The sequence below is a fragment of the Lepus europaeus genome, chromosome 5 (genome assembly GCF_033115175.1).
Source record: "Lepus europaeus isolate LE1 chromosome 5, mLepTim1.pri, whole genome shotgun sequence".
NCBI lineage: Eukaryota > Metazoa > Chordata > Mammalia > Lagomorpha > Leporidae > Lepus > Lepus europaeus.
The window spans coordinates 40,266,271-40,283,048 of NC_084831.1; the positions used below are offsets into that span (position 1 = coordinate 40,266,271).

The following is a 16,778-nucleotide window of genomic DNA, read 5'->3' on the forward strand; positions in this document are numbered from 1 at the left end:
CTCAAATCTCTTCAACAACAAAACAACATTAAAGGAAGGAGGCATTCCACCCATGAGAGACAGCCCACCCTTTCCCCAAGGACGCTTCATTGGGAAAGATGTTACTCTAGTCCAGGGGAAGAGCCACGCATGTCTTCCTTTCTTTCTCTTCACTGCCTGCTCACCCAAAACCAGCACTCAGCAGGGATAAATGCTTACTCAACTGAAAAGTTCACAGAATGCTAGTCTGAGTCCCTCATTTTGTCTGTAAGGGAACTGAGGTACAGAGCGCAGAAGGTCCACAGGGTGAGCCACAGACAGCAAGAACCAGAATTGGGAACCTAACTTCCAGCTCCGCCCCCCGTATCTGCCCACCTCTCCCTCAGCAGGACAGTAGGCACAGAGAGGAAAGTTCCTTTGGAAGAGAATTACCCATGACTCTCTGAGGGCTGGGGGTTCAGCTACCTGGGGAAATTCCTGCTCAAGTGGACAAGCAGGGGAGACACAGGACCAGCTGAAATCTTCCCCCGGGGCTGGGATGTTAGGAGGTCTCCTGCTAGGAACGCTTGTGGGAGGCAGAGACAACCGAGGACCCAACATTCCGGGCAACTTAACTGTGTCAGGCCAGGAAATGATAGGAAAACCAAACCAATTCAAGCTGACCCGTGACTCTGAGACTGAGTTACTTGACCAGCTCCTGTGTGGCTTTATCTGCTGGGACAAGATGCTGCTAGTATAGATGGACCAACCAGCTACAATTATAATGGGTACTCCAGACGTCTGTCTTCATCACTAGATGGTGAAATTCCAGAGGACAGGGGCTAGTCTGGCTAAGCTCCACGACCCCAGGGGCCAGCACATGGCCAGGCCTACAGCACAGGTACAGTGAACTCAACCACATCTTCTGGACGCTGCCTTGGGAATGTCCATAGTGTTCAAAATCAGATCCTGGCCAACGCCAGAACGCAAAGCATTCTTCTTCCTTGTCTTCCCCTTTCCTTCCTCTGGGACACCGACTGCACTGGCAAAACAGCTAACTAGCTTGCTGAACAGGATATTATCAGCTTCACCAAGTGAAGGCTGAAGAGGGCCAACTGGGCCACACAAAGTCAATGCAACCTGATATAAAACGTTTGTCCAACTAGGTTCCCAAGAACCTCCTCTGTGAATCCCCCCTACCCCATTCCTCAGTGAGTCTGTCCTTAGCTTTTGGGCAATCTAAACTGCTGCCCGAGAACAGCTGTTTCAAGTTTCTGGGGCTTAGCAGTGGCCTCCCCAGAGCTGGGGGCCAGGGAGAAAGACGGTTTCAAATCCCATGGTGATGCTGCTGCTCTGCCTGTGCAAAGTGCACCATGCTGGATGGCAGGGCACGAGGTAGGCCTCCTTGGAAAACTGGCTGGCACAGCAAACCTGCAGTCGCTCTCCCAGGCCTCCTCCACCCCTGAAGAACCCACAGCCTGTGACACCAGGGGACGTGTGTATGAGGGAGGAGGCCAGACTGAAGTCTTTAGTGTCGAGAATTCTAAAGTAGCTCCCACATACGTCCAAGGAGAGAAAAGATGTTGTTACCTTGATGTGTCTAAGCTGTAAATCTTCTTCCCCGTAATCTTTAGCCTCCCCATCTTCTTCTATGTGATTGAGAGAAAGTTTGGGGATTTTTATTTTCTTCTGCATCACACTGTTTTCAAGGTCAGATTTGTCTTCTAAAACGCACATGAAGAGAACAAGGTTGATTATGCGACAAGATGCTCAAAATGCCCAGACCCTCAAATGCTAGAAAATGACTGAGGCCAGACCAGTGAAAAAGGAAAAGCAAACAAACTGGCTTCCCTCCTGCATGCAGGGATAAGCAGGGGGGCGGGTCCAACTTGAGGACCAAGGGTGTTGGCTGGAAGCATGACCATACAGAGTGTTGAAATGGTATCTGATGCATTTGCTTAGCGGTCTAAGTACATTTTTTTTTAAAAAAGATGTATTTATTTCTTTGAAAGGCAGAGTTACACAGAGAGAGACAGAGAGAAGAGAGAAAGAGAAAGAGAGACAGACAGATCTTCCATCTGCTGGTTCACTCCCCAAATGGCTGCAATGACTGGAGCTGGGACAGGCAAAAATCAGAAGCCAGGAGCTTCATCCAGGTCTCCCATGTAGGCACAGGAGCCCAAGTATGTGGGCCATCTTCTGCTGCTTTCCCAGGTACAATAGCAGGGAGATGAATTGGAGGTGGAGCAGTGGGGACTTGAGCAGGCATTCATATGGAATGCCAGTGCTGCAAGCAGCTGCTTCACCTGCTTTAAGTACATTTTAAAGGGAGACCTTTTACGGAATTCTGGAAGCTTGGAACAGCCCTTAGATTGCTATCTGGCCTACATTTAATGGGCACATGAATCCCTCAACAACCATTGTAAGCCAAGTGTCTCCCCAGGAAATTTTAGTGGGTTTTTGCCAGCTCAGGGACCAACCAGTAGGCATGAAAGGGCTGACAGCTTTTGTGGAGGAAATCCCTGAGCTAGAAGGGCAGGGATGACCCCAGAGCCCTGAAATGAGACAGGCTAGGGTGAGACAGACATGGGAAGAGCAATCAGTAACGTTAATTGCCTTTTTACTGGTATCAAATCACAAAGCAACAGTTTAAGGGATCTCAGTGGCCATCTGGTCCAACTCCCTCATTTTTCAGATGAAGAGACTCAGACCCAGAGGATGGAAGACCCTTTCCCAAAGTGTGAGTGTGTGGAAGAGCCAGTGGTGGGAGATGGCCTCCAGCATCTCCCAGGACTTTAGGTGTGCTCACAGCACTTACTGAGGGTCCCACAAATTGTAAAGTGCTACATAAAGACAAAGGGTTTCCTCTCACTTTCTCAATCTTTAAACTCAACCTCAGATAACTGAGGATTGTGTTTTTTTCCCTACACAGATTTTGAACTGTAGTTCCTAGACCTGTCTCTCACTGGAATGCCAAAAGTGAAAGTTCAAACAGGAGGATCCAGAAGTAGCTCTGAAGCTGGTCTCTAGCGCTACGATACTTTGTGTTTCGGGTTTGAACTGAGACTTCGAGAATTACTGTTTCTTATACTCTGCTGTGGTTCCCACTGCTGGATTCTAAATGCATTTTCTAGCATGTTGGCCAAAGAAGGATGTGGGCAAATGGCCAGGTAGCTGGTTATACCCCATCTCCAAGATCTTCATGTATGTGTACACACATGCATGTGTTAAACATGCACTTACGCTTTTCCTAGGCCAACCTTCTCACCTGACAAATTATAAATAACGCTGTGAAAGATGCGTGTAAGCACATAGCTATCTGAGAATGTACTCAAACGCTGCATTTTCCCAAATGGTCTTAGGGATGGTACTCCAGTTGGTCAGAGGTGGAACTCTAGGATCAGGGAGCTGAGTGTGAACCTCAGCTCTTCCATAATTAGGTAAGGACAGGTAGGCAGGGCCTCAGGGTTTCAGCCCAGCCCTCTTCTCTTTAATAGGAGTGTGGTGGTGACAGCAAGAATAACTCACTGGGCACTCCATGAATAGGAGATTGTAATTGGTATTATGAGTCTTCTCTGAACTATTTTATTCCTATAAGCCTAAGGTGAATAAAGATTTCATTTTAAAAACAAAGGAATGACTTCAGGTGTGGGCTATAAAGAAACTTCCCAGAAAAAAAGAGGTGGTTTTATAAACAACCTTGTAGTGATGAATATGATCTTTCCCATTGAAAAAGAAGCAATTCTTGGGATCTGATTTCATAAGAACAGCCTGTTATTGTTTTCTTGGTGCTTATTCAATACATCCTATGAGTTAGACCTGAACAATATCAGGGACTTCAGTCTTCTATAAATCATTGTTAACTCTAAGCCAAAAAGTGCTAAAATGTACAACTTGAAGAAAGTGCTTTCAATGAAATTATCCTGAAATGGTGTCTATGTGTGCATTCAAGTGAAAGGCGGGGGATGGGGGGAGAAATGCAGTAGAAGAAGGGGCAGTGTTCAAGGTCTTGTAAATGTGAGACCAATGCCCTTGGATTAGTCTTTATCTTGACAAGTTCAAGGGCAAAGGTTTGAGATGTAGATCTTGGCTGGCTATGGGGACACAAACAAATCAGCACCCAGCTGGGGATGCAGGGGAAAAAAAAAAAAAACAAGAAAAGGTAACCCAAGATCCCCTACATTAAATCTGAATAAGGGAGAAATAACTGGATCTCTTTAGTCAGTGTAACCATGGAAGGCTTCTGAGAGGAGTTGGCATTTGAGCCATACTTCTTTCTTGCTGGGTGAGCATGGGTAAATTATTTGCCTATTTCTTCTTCTGTGACTAGAAGTGAACAATCCCTACTCACATTGTCAGACTGCAATGAAGATGATCATCCTTAGCAGAGTGAATGGCACTTGAACTTGAATGGCAGGTGCTCACAAAAGAATGGCCATTTAAGAATAAGTGAAAATCTGGACCACACGAGGAGGAGGTGGGGAGATCAGAAGCCGAAAGAGGAAGGTTGGGAAAATATTTAGAAGAGTGGTTATAGAAAAAGGCTCAGTTACCTGCCAGAGGGAGAGGTGAGAAAGGAAGATAAAGTGGTTGAGGCTACAGGTGTGGAAAGAACTAAAAGTCAGACAGCCTGCATTTCCAAGTCCGGTTCTGCCAGTTCTCAGGAATGAGAAGTCTGGAAAGCCAGATATACAGTGGATGGCAAAGCTGAGCAGGCTCTGCCTGCTGGCTGGGGCCTGGGGCAGGCTTGCTTCAGGGGGAGACCTACCCTGCTGCCTGGCGGCCTGGCTTGGGATGGGCAGGGGTTACCCACACTGTCACCCGCCATCTCTGGACTCTATGCTCTTCCATCTCACTTGAATGCCCCTCCTTCCTCTGCTTGACAAACTGCTCAGCCTCCACATACCTCTTCCCCTCAAAGGTCCCATCACACACTGTACATACCTTCTTTGTGGTCTATTCTTTTTCTATGTTGTAATTACATGCTTATGTCTCCCTTCCCCAACTGGAATATGAGTAACCTCAGGGCAGGGCCCCAGTCAGAAGACTGGCCATGTAATAAGGACTTACCAAACAAAAATGTTTAATGAGAGAATCATAAAAAACAGCTATACCAATAAGCACATGGAAAGATGCTCAACATCATCAGTCATTAGGGAAATGCACATCAAAAGTATTACAGGATACCAAAAACCTTACATTCACTAAGATGGCTGCAATAAAAATAAAAAAGGAAAGAAGCAAATGTTGGGGAGGATGTGGAGAAAGTGGCACTCATACATTCTGGATGGGAACATAAAATGGGGCAGCCACTATGGGAAACAGTTGGGCAATTTCTCAAAAAGTTAAACCTGGAACTACTCTATGACCCAGCAACTCCACTTATAGGTGAATTTCCAAGGGAAATGACAGCACATGTCCATACAAAAACTTGTTCAGGAATGTTCACAGCTATATGCTTTTTAACAAATTCTCCAACCTGACGCCCAAAGTAGAAGCCCACCTGACTCCTGCTCTCCTGCCAGACCACTCTGTCCTCAAGGAGTCTCCAGTGAAAGCAGTGCCCATCACCAGGCACAAGAGGAACCAACTAGAGCCAGGCCTCAGGGCTGGAACTGCTTCTTGACAAAGGCCGGCAGGAGCCAGGAAGCTCTGAAGTAGCCGGAGTGCGCCCAGGAGAGAGACAGAAGCAGCTGGTCCCTGTAGGTACACACCTCCTGACCTGAATCCTGGCTGCCTCCATGCTGGGCCAGGAGGATCTTCAGGCTTCTCTGATGGCTAACTACCTCCTAGTTCCATCCTAATGGTCATCAGTGTCCTCCCTGACCCATGAACCCTGGATTAGGGTGCAGGAAGACCGGAGGTGTCCACTCAGCCATTTCCATAGGCAGTGAACGTTCACTGAGTCCCTGTTTGGGGCTCAGTACTATGCTAAGTGGTCCTTGTGTTGTGGGCCCTAAAACCCAGTATGTGACAAGAACCCCAACCAGGATACAAGGTTTGAGTCCCGGAGGCACTGGTTCCTATGGGGCAAACCTCTGGTCTCTAAGCCCTCCTAACTGTGCTCCTGAGCTAAAGGCGGATGATTCACATTCATATCTAACGCACAGGAGACTACTGAACACCCAGTGCCATCACAAAGAGGGGAAGAACCATTTGGAAGAAGGCCCATTTCCTAATAAAAACAGCCATGTCCTTTGCATCAGCTGGTCCTGGGTTGGAATCCTGGCTCTGCTCCAGTACTAGCTCTGGGAAGGAATCTGGACAAGCTACTTAACCTGCCTGAGGTTCAGTTATCAAAGTGGGGACGGTGAACCCTTTTCCAAAGAGATAATGCGCATAAAGCACCAAGCGAGCACCAGGCCACTCTTGTCAGAGACGCTCAGCAAATATGCTGCGCTTCCCTTGCGGGGTCTGTGTTTGGCTTTTGTCCCATGGCAGGGAGAACCAGCGAAGGTTTGTGACACAGATTGAGACATGATGAAAGAGATGTTTGAGGAAGATTAATGTGCCAGTGGCAAGCAAGATGGATGAGATGTGAGGAGGAGACGGAACACAGGGTGACAAGAAGCTATAACTCTTGGCTGGTCACATTAATGAAGGTGAATGGTGGTGTGGATCACCTGAGACAGCAAATACTTCATGGGGCCCTTTAATGTGACTTTGTAACATGCTTCTGGCTTTGAATTCCAGGAAACCACAGAGAAACTAGCAGGTGACAGGGAAAGATGAAGAAAGCTCTCTAGTCGACCTGCCTTTGCAATTGTTCCAAGCTTGAAACCAAATAATCAGTTTTAGTGTAAATAGAAATAAATGTGTAGCCTCTGAAGAGACAACCTTCACTGATCCTGACTTCCTGACACCCAGGACTTGAGCATCATCTCTCTCCTTCTCCTTTCTGGCTGCGATGATGTCAGATAACTGCATTTATCCATTCAACAAATCCTGATCGAGCACCTACTAAATGCCAGACATCACTATATTTAATCCCCCCAGTAATTCCACTGCAGTAGAAGGTGAGGCTCAAAGAAGTGAGGCGGCTTTCCTAAGGCATAATATGGTTGTCAGTGCCAGAATTTAAAATTAAGTCTGCTGGACTCTCTGATCACCTAATTATCCTATAGGAACAAGAGAAAAATTACTAAGTTGTTATAATGTAATACACTGAACAAAAGGGTACAAAATAGACTAAAAGGTCTAAAATGATGACTGACTGTGCTGATATAACTTTCAGTACAGTAGCCTTTCTCCTGAGACCTTGCCTACACCCCAGGAGAACACTATGATGGGTTCACAACTAGAACTAAACACCATATAAATATGTCTTGGTGCCAAACTCATGTGGTACAAAGCTTATTTAAGTCTCCCTGGTTCTAAATTATCTCAAACGGAGTCTCCATGCAAAGCCATCAAGAGCTGTCTTATGAAAATAGGTAAAAAGCTACTCTTCAGAAATATGGCAGAAACTGGTGTTTGTTATTAATTGGAAGAGAGGAACACCTCATTACACTTACAACTGGGGGCAAGTAAAGAAGTAGCAGGCAGGTGGACAGGCAACTCAGTGCAAATCTGACTTCAAAAGTGAAAATACCTCTGAAGAATTTACACAGTTAAAACAGAGGCTGGATAATTAAAACAACCCAGTAACATAGAGTTTGGCTGGGGGCGGGTCTGTCAGCTAGGATGAAATTCTGAAAGGCTAGGTAAAATGTTTTACAAAGGTTTTATCTTGTTTTATAAATAGCTATACGAAAGTTTAAGGTTTTTCATTTGTACAAAATCCTTGTAAAGTCTTGTTTGCATTAAAAACAGATATGCCACAGAAAAGTCAAGCACATTGCATTCTCTGGCCCATGGTGTTTATTTTTATAAAATCCAAGGCAGACTAAATTCTGCAGTTTCAAGGATTGTATCCAGGCAGGACAATGAGGAGTGCCCTGCTGTGGTGCAGTAGAAAGCAAGCAGGGAAGGGAGGCCTGGTGACCTCACAAGTCGCCGGGTGACCACTCTTCTTGTTGGCTTTCTCTCCTCTAAAACAGAGTCTAGAAAACCTCAACAGGTCCGTCTAGCCATGTGGGAACTGGTCAGCCACTGGGACGTCCAGTCTCTGGACAGTGCAGGGGAAGTGGGGAAGAACTCGAAGATTTCTCCAGGTAGGCCTATTTGAAGAAGTGCCCTACAGAAGTCATCCACACAGGAGAGGAGGGATTGCTTGCCAGCTCTTTTGTGAGTCTCTCTGCTTTCACTCTCACCACCTCACTGCTCCTGGCACAAGGCTGGGGCACAAGCGAAACTACAAACGTCATTCGGCTGGGTTCTTTGTCTAGCTGCCCTCATGTATCCTCCAGGGATGTCACCAGGGTAATAAATGGCAGAAGCATAGGGTCACCAAGGGGAAAACATGAGGGAAAAGGCAAGGCTGTCATTTGAGGTCAAGCTCCAGGAGGACTGAAAAAAATTCACAAGTTAAATTTTAAACGTGTTTGCTTCTTATATGTGCTTGCTCCTCTAAATTGCTCTTTTTCACAAAGGGTGGCGCTCACAACCAAGTAAACTGTCCCCTCAGCAACCATGAGCCCACCATAGTTCCTTGCAACTGACTGCATCTAATGAGTACCTACCATTTACCAGAAACTTCCACATTACCTTGCTAAATGACACAGAGGCCAAGTGTGTGATTATTATCTATATTACAGCTAAGGACCCAGGACTCAAAGAAGTGAAGTGATCTCCCCAGGGTCAAATGGCTTATAAGTAGCAGAGTCACAGCTGGAACCCAGACGATTTGACTTCAAAGTCCATCCTCTTTCATCTGACATTTCCTCCTTGGTACTTAAGGACAGGATCTGGAAGTCATCTAATTAAACTTTCTCACAATGCAGGATTCCCTTGTAAACTATCCCTGATCTGTTTGCCACTGGGAGCGTAGCACCAGGCTAGAAGTCTTTTTCCATTATTACTCATCTTCTCACTCTACTATTATACCGTTTCCATCAATCCCTCTGAATTCTTGTTCTCCTGCCCTCATGTGTACAAAGGTACACGTCTGATCCTTCTTCCATGAAGCAAAACATCGAAATTGGAAACTGCCAAAATATCATCCCCTGCAAATCCTTTTTCTGTTTATATATTTATGATATTTTAAAAATGTATTTGTTTTATTTGAAAGGCAGAGACAGAAAAGAGCTAGAAAGTGAGAGAGAGAGCGAGAGAGGACAAGTGAGCTCCCATCAGCTGTGCCTGCAACACATCTCACATTGCAGTGTCTGGGTTCCATAGCCAGCTCTGGTTCCTGTCTCTAGCCTCCTGCTTACATACTTAGCTCACTTATCCTATTTGTCACTAATGAGCACTGAAGAAAAGGTAGTTGCTGTGTAGTTTAAAAAAAAAAAAAAAACACCTGTTTTTAGGATCCAAAGACTTCTTTCCTGGTTAGGTTTCCAGGACGCATCTCTCCTGGTTACCCCTGGGCTCTTCATCCATCTCACTGCTCTTTCTCACTCACCTCGTTTGGACTCTTCTTTAAATGTGCCCTTGAAAGCTGGTGTTCTGAAGAATTCTTCCCTGCATGCTCTCTACCCACTCTGAACCTCTCCCACTGTGATGTTATCTTTCCCAAGGCTGAGGACTTCCCAATTGGGATCTTCAGCCTGGAGGGCTCTTCTGATCCTTGGACCACACGCCCACTTGCTTTCCTGGTTTCCATCCAGATGGGTCCCTAAGACTCAACATGTCTCAAACTAATCAACTCCTCTTCCAAACAGCTACCCTTTCACTGTGCCTCTGGAGAGAGGGAGGCTCAGACCACCACATCATCACCACTCACAGATTCACAACAGTTACCAAGTCCCATGAATTCTCCTTCTTTAATCCATCTCATATCTACCACCTTGGTTTAGGTGTTAGAACTTTTGACTGAACTCCACAAGCCCAATCTAGATCGGAAAGTATGTACAACAGTACTAAACCACTGTTTGCATAGCTCTCTTCTCCAGGATAAGACAAGAAGCCTTAGCTCACAAGGATGTAGACAGAGTATATGCATTGAACTTGGACCTGGTGGGTACCTGGTGTCTGGTAGGCAAAATACCAACCAACCAAACAAAAAAATGCTGACTCCTCCTCCTGAATTTCCCTCCAATGTTAAGGCTGATGTAGTATCACTCAATACTTGCAGAATTTAAATCAACCAATGAAAACTTGCTGTGGTTATGTTTTCCTGGTAAGAACAATACATATATCTTCTGTTCCTAAGGAGCTTTATAAGAGAAAGCAGTTAGGCATACCAGAAAGAAAACTGGTCTTGGAGTCAAATACCTCAATCTGAATTTCACATTTTTTTTTAAACAAAAACTGTGTGTTCTTGAACAATTAAACACCGCACATAAAAGCCAAGCCTCTACTCCAGACAGTTATTTCAACCTGTGAACCAGAACTCTGAAGCACTCTTCAGCACACACTAACAAATCTGTGGCTCTTAAACACCAGAAATCCTAGCAGAGTGAACCGTCAGTGGTTAACATTCCAGTAGAATCTGCAGCAGATGACAGCAGGCAAGTTCCAGTCTTTGCTCCAACGTATATCAGCAGAACATGTCAAAACCTAAATTAAAAGTTTTCGCTTGCTTTTTTTAAAAAAATAAATCCTTTTGTTGGCAGTCTCCCACTGATGACATGCAACAATCTTTGCATATGAAATCGGCTAGTCCCCTGCTTTGCTGCTAACTTTGTAGAAGTTCCAAGGCATTTCTGGAGCAAGTGATCTATTTGGACTGACAATGCCAAGCTGGGACCTGAGCCCTGAATGAGCTAAAATTACCAAAGCAAGAAGAACGTGGCTTTGGAAGCTATTTCTCCTTAAGTGTGGGGCTTCTTTTAGTCAAGGGAGTGATAAAGAATGTTGACTTTTTCCAGATGAACAAAATTGAATGAAACCCCCAAATCCTGGTGCAGGTTTCTGTTTGGAAAAAACAAGATGCTGCGACAAATGTTCCTGTGTGAGTCTTCTCCTTTGGCATAAAAATGTACCTGCCTTCTGGAAATGCATGAATCAACACGAGCTGACCAGTGTGGTCTATGCTTGGCAAGGCTGATGCAGAGAAATGGGAGGCAGGCCCTGTCCTAGGGGCGTTCACTGCCTGGCAGGAAGAGAGGACACTCAAGAGTAACCAAAATTAAGACAAAAAGTGCTCAGATTGGACGATGGAGGAATAAGCAAGGTATAAAAAGAGCTCCGAGGGGCCGGCACTATGGCGTAGCACGTAAAACTGCCACCTGTAATGCCAGCACCCAATATGGACGCCGATTTGAGCCCCTGCTGCTCCACTTCTGATCCAGCTCTCTGCTATGGCCTGGGAAAGCAGTAGAAGATGGCCCAAGTGCTTGGGCCATTGCACCCACGTGGGAGACCCAGAAGAAGCTCCTGGCTCCTGGTTTCAGATCAGCGCAGCTCCAGCCATCGTAGCCATCTGAGAAGTGAGCCAGCGGAGGGACAAACTCACTCTCTCTCTCTCTCTCTCTCTCTCTCTCTCTCTGCCTCTCTTCTCTATGTAACTCTTTCAAATAAATAAAATAAATCTTAAAAAAAAAGAGCTCTGAGTGGGGGAGTCTCAATTAGAGGCATGCCCCTGGGGTGGGGTATCCCCCTCACACCTTGTCTACAGTTCTATCACAGCCCTCAGCAGCCACGAATGCCTGGCACATGTCTGTCTATTGCACCAGAGGGAGAGCTCCACATGGGCAGAGGCCACATGTCAGACAATGATTAATTCATCTGAGCTGGCTCAAAGAAGTGCCATGGGTATGTATTCACACAGCAGCAAGGCATACCGCAGGCTCTGGGGAAGGGGGAAAAGTAGGTGAGGCTGAAGAAGTAAGGTGCGGCTTGCCCGAGGAGGGCTGTGAATGCCAGATGAAGAAGCTGGAGTTTTATTCAGTAGGCGATAAAGAGAGCAGTCAATTGATTAAGACTGTGGTTTGGAAGATTGTTCTGAAAACAATTTGGAAAACAGTGTGGAGACGGAGTGATCAAGTGGAAGGCTGTTGCACTGGTTTACAATAGCAGGAGCTGCAGCAGGCCTGACTGCAGGCAATGCTAGTGTAGATGAACTACAAAGCCCGTCTAGAACTGTTCCCATCTCTGTGCTCCCCTGGTATCTGGCCTCTTCTTCTCTTTAGGACTTAATGTTGGGGTCTCCAAACTATATACTCCCTAAGGATGGTGCCAACTTCTCCTTCATCAATCTGCCCCCTGCAGAAATCCTACATAGCTGGACCCCATAAGGTAACCCCATCTCTCCTCCATCATGCTGTCATTTCAATCACACCACCTTGGATACACTGACGCATTGATGTATTCACTTGTTTAGCATGGGGCCTGGCAAATCTTTATTGGAAGCAATAAGGGGACGCTTGACCATAAAGGCAGTTTAGTGTACCCAAACAATAATACCAATTTTAGGACATTAAGCTTAGAGAAGGCAATTTTGGCCACCTAAAACACAAAATTCAACCATGAGCCCTCGGAACAGGTTGGGTTGCAAGTAGATAATAGTGAGCCCTCCAAATGGGCAGTTCTGTTTCATGACCTGACTGTTAAATAAACCAGTAAGGAGACCGCAGCTGAAAGGTGAGTCAAGCCTTAAGTTGTGTGGGCCCTCCATGAGAGATGGGAACTCCTTTGAGATTTACTTAAGCGCGTGACATTTGACGGGCCGGGCAGGGAGTGGGGGCAGGTGTGCGTGTGTGCGCTCTGTCAGAGGGAGGTTGGTAATACGGGAAGAGGAAGAACAAAATGGGCTTGAAAACTCAGAAACTAACCTTCTCCTCCGGCTTGAAAACTTGTCTTGAGCTGTAAGCATCCTAGACAGTCCTGCCACTTCCTTACACTCCTTCCCTGCCATGCGGTGTGGCTCATGGGAACACTGGCTACTTCAAGAAAAAGACTGCCAAGCAGGGGTCTGGCATGGGAAGACCTGTGCTTCAATTCTGGCTTTGCCATGTATTAGCTTTGCAGCTTTAGGCAAATCTCTCAGCCTCATGTCCTGACCTATAAATTGGAAATCCCAACCGTACCTAGCAAAGAGGCACACAGAGAGAATGCACAGGCACACAAGACTTATCAATAAAAAAAGGTGGGGTTTTGTTTTTCCTCATACTGCAATTGCAGTTCGTTTAGAAAGGGGCCCAACGCTCACTGAAGCCGTGGTGTGAGTAAAATACAATGTCCTACAGCAGTTGTGTTTGGCATTTCGTGGATATAAGTAGAAGGACACTTCAAGACAGCTTTGTGCAGGCCTGGGGAAAAACCCAGTGAAGTCACGCACATCTCAGTGAAGGCCACAGCGTGGCCCTGACACTACCTCTGAAACCATGCCATTGGTGTCCGAGAGGGATGAGTCAACGAATGGCTCATCTCCAGTGGAAAGCCGCCCCTGCCTCCTCTGGAGAGGTGGCCCCCTGACTTGGTGCTGCAGCACAGCGGTACTTCTCTACAGGACATGCCAGGTGAGCTCCTGAAGATGAAGCTGCTCTAAGCAATTCTCAGAGCCACCCAACTGAAGTCAAGATGGGCGTTCAAGACACAAAGGAGAGTTCTTCTGGGATAAGTGAGTTCCCAAGCTCACCCTGGCCCTTCCAATCAAGTCTGCAACCAGGCCACTGGCTCCAATTTAAAAATTAACCAGCTGTTTGGAATTCAAAATGTGGTCCAGTCAACCTCAAGTTGTCTGTTTTTACCTTTTGCCTACCAAGGAAAAAAACTGAAGAGGGGTGGGGGGAAATAAGTAGTCTTTAGGCTCAAAATGTGTGGTTCTCGGGTCAACGGCGGTATATGTCTTACTTACGAGGACTTGTGTCGATTTTAAGAGCAGAGTTGGTGGGGGCTGCCAGCTGCCTGGGAGACCTCTCTGCAGTGCCTGAGTTTGCTGAATGGATGAACGGGTAGAAGGACGAACAATCTCTGAAGGAGGACAACAGCCATTACACACAGACACTGGTTCCCCCAGACACACCTCACCTGTGCTCTCCTAGGGCCCTTGCAGGTCTAGCATCAAGAAGCATGCTTTCTTTTCTTCTAGCAAAAGGAAAGGTAGGGTTACAGCCCAGGTACAATTCCCGCAGGCCTATCCTCTTGGGGAATAAATTCCTAATCCCTCCCCCCAGGGAACTAAAAGCAAGCAAACAAAATAAAACCTAATCTGCTACAAAGAGTTCCCTTTTCTAACACCTACTTCCCCTCACTCAGTTCTTGTGGATCCTCGGCACTGGGCAGCAGGGCCTGTCAGGGAGAGGGTGAGGACATGGTTTCTAAGAAAGGGTCCCAGGGTGCTGCGGGTCAGTTTCCAGTTCTCCTTCCACTCAGCTCCTGCAAATCCACGTCTCAGAGGCAACCTGAAGTGGGGGAACAGAAGCAGTCGCGCGGATGAGCTCGCATCTACTGCTAACTTGCCACAAGACCCTGGGCAAGTCACCAGGATGGATGCTGGGTTCATCTTTTAGACTAAATAAGAAAAAAAAAAAAAAAAAAGGAAGGGTCTCCATAAAACCATATGCTAATGATGTCTTCATTTCGTTTCCCACCCTCGGGGCTCTCTTCCAGGTAGAGGGCAGGCACATTCTGTGTGCGGTCCAAGGCATGCAGCTCTTACCAGCAGTGCTAAGAGGATGCTCTCGAAATGGAAGGGCTACTTTGCTCTGCGCTGTGTGTCTGAGCCCAAGCCTCTCAGAGCTGGGGAAGAGGGCCAGCTGTCTTCTCTGTTCAAGGGAAGAAGTGCCTCAGCACGGCAGGGAGAACCCTGGTGCAGAGGAGGCTGCAGGGCTGGCCGTGTCCTATCAGCAACTGAACCTGGGTATCCTCACCTGTCCACTGGGAAGGAGATCACCTGTCTTGCCTTGTATCTCAGGGTCCTGGGAGAGCGGGCATGCAAGGTCTGGTCTTAACCTGGCCTGGAAACCCTTTGCTGGTCCCCACCTCACTCAGGGAGCCTTCTGGGAGATTCAGAAAGGGATGTGGAGGCCAAGGGATGCTGAGGGGCCCTGCCTTGCTACCTGTGCCACCTGGCCAGGGAAGGGCAGGAGAGCGGCACCCAGTGCGTTGAGGTTCAAGGCCTCCTCGTCCTGTCCAGTGATAGCAGGGCCCAGACAAGGATGTCTCAGCTGCCCGCTGGGGAGGGAGTACTGCCTAGAAGCCCTAGCCTCCTCACTCCTTGGAGGGACCGAGGGTCTTAAGGGGGAGAGAAACTTGAGACCGAAAGGAATGAACTGGGAAGAGAGGTAAAGAGAAGGTGAGAGAGAAAGAAACGCAGGAGAGAGAAAGGCAAAGTGTAGGAGCCAGGAGAACACAAAGAAACAGAAAGAGGACAGACACAGAGGAAGAGGCGCAGACAGACTGACAGCGCGGGAGTGCCGGGGAAGCGTGCAAGACAAAGGGGACCAGCGGGTCTTTTTAACTGGTCTGGCCTCTTAGAGACACCCGGTCCCCCGCAGCAAAACCCCGAGGCGGGCGGGAGGAGGAGGAGGCTGGAGCGAGCGCTGGCTCCCTCGGCCCCCTCCGTCCCGGCCCCGGTCCCGGCCCCTCCCGACTCCCACGGTCCCTCCCGGCCCGCTCGCTCACCTGCCAGCGCCAGGATCTGGGCCTTGTGGAGCAACAGCGCGCCCCAGTCGCGGGGGGCACGCGGGGGGCTCTCGGGCCCGGCGCCCAGCTCCTCGGGGCCCCGGTACACGGCGTACACCTTCTGGTTGTCAAAATCCAGCCGCGAGCGGGGGCTGAAGTCGCGCACGCACGACACCGGCAGCGCGTAGCAGACGTTGTCCTCCAGGAACCGCACAAAGGCGTACATGGTGGGCGCCGGGGGCGGGCCCCGGTCGGGACGGGCAGCCCGCGGGGCGGGCGCGGAGGTGGGGACCCGGCGGGGGGCGCGAGCGGCGCGGCCCGGCCGGGGGCGCGGGGGCGGCTCCCCGGGACCCGGGCTCCCCCCACTGTTATTGTTCCTGAAAGCACCGCTCTGCCAATCGGCTGCTCTCGCCTGGGCGCGGAAAAGGGAGGGAGGGGAAGGGGGGCGCGGGGCGGATGCGGGGGGTTTGGAAGCCGCCGCCACTCGCCGAGTCAGACCCGAGCAATCACAGCCGGAGCGCGATGCGCCGGGAGGGGAAGGGGCCGGGGAGTCGGGAGCGACGCTGCTGGTAACCACGGTAGCTTTGCGGGAGACGCGCACCGGCCGCAGGTCGCTGCGGGCAGGACTGTGCCGCTTCGACCGACGCGCTGCGCGACAAACGCACGGCAGCAACACTGCATTGCCAAGCGGCGGGGAGTGTGGGCGAGAATGCACGCGGGGTGGGTGGCGGCAGTCTCGTTTGCATCCCAAAGTGTGAACTTGCTGCGGACTGGAAGTTGGGACTGCGGCAACTTCGGCCCCCAGCCTGGGCTCCTTTAGTACCCCGCTCCCTCCACACACACACACACACACACACAAACACACACGCGCGCGCCTTTCTCTTTTATTTCCTTTTTTTTTTTTTTTTTTCCTCTTCCCAAACTGCCAGCTCCCGCCATCTGAAGGGTCAGTCCTCCAGAAACATTCTCCCAGAGCTGCCAAACCAGTTCTGACCACCACCGGGACTTATTTGGGATTTCCAGTTGGACCTGTGGGCCAGGGCTGTGGAGGTTGGTCCAGGGCCACTCCCCTCCCGGGGCGGGGGGAGCAGTGACACCTCTTTGCCCTGCAGTCTTTCTCCACTGAGCTACCCCCTCCACTGCCTGCCCACCCCTGAGCTGGTACCTGTAGGAATAAAGTAACGAGTGGGGGGGACCCTGGCCAGGCA

The 16,778-nt window shown here is 48.7% G+C and overlaps 2 protein-coding genes across 2 annotated transcripts in view; both read right to left on the reverse strand.

Annotated features, from left to right (window-relative positions):
• Positions 1-15,796, reverse strand: part of BEND5 (BEN domain containing 5) — a 44,681-nt gene extending 28,885 nt beyond the window's left edge. The window contains exons 1-2 of the mRNA XM_062193331.1: positions 15,571-15,796; positions 1,549-1,682 (exon numbers count right to left, since the gene is read on the reverse strand). Coding sequence (XP_062049315.1) covers positions 1,549-1,682; positions 15,571-15,796 — 360 coding nt within the window. The remainder of the gene's footprint in view (positions 1-1,548; positions 1,683-15,570) is intronic.
• AGBL4 (AGBL carboxypeptidase 4) overlaps positions 1-16,778 on the reverse strand; it is a 1,345,014-nt gene that overhangs the window by 245,905 nt on the left and 1,082,331 nt on the right. The gene's annotated exons all lie outside the window — the stretch shown is intronic.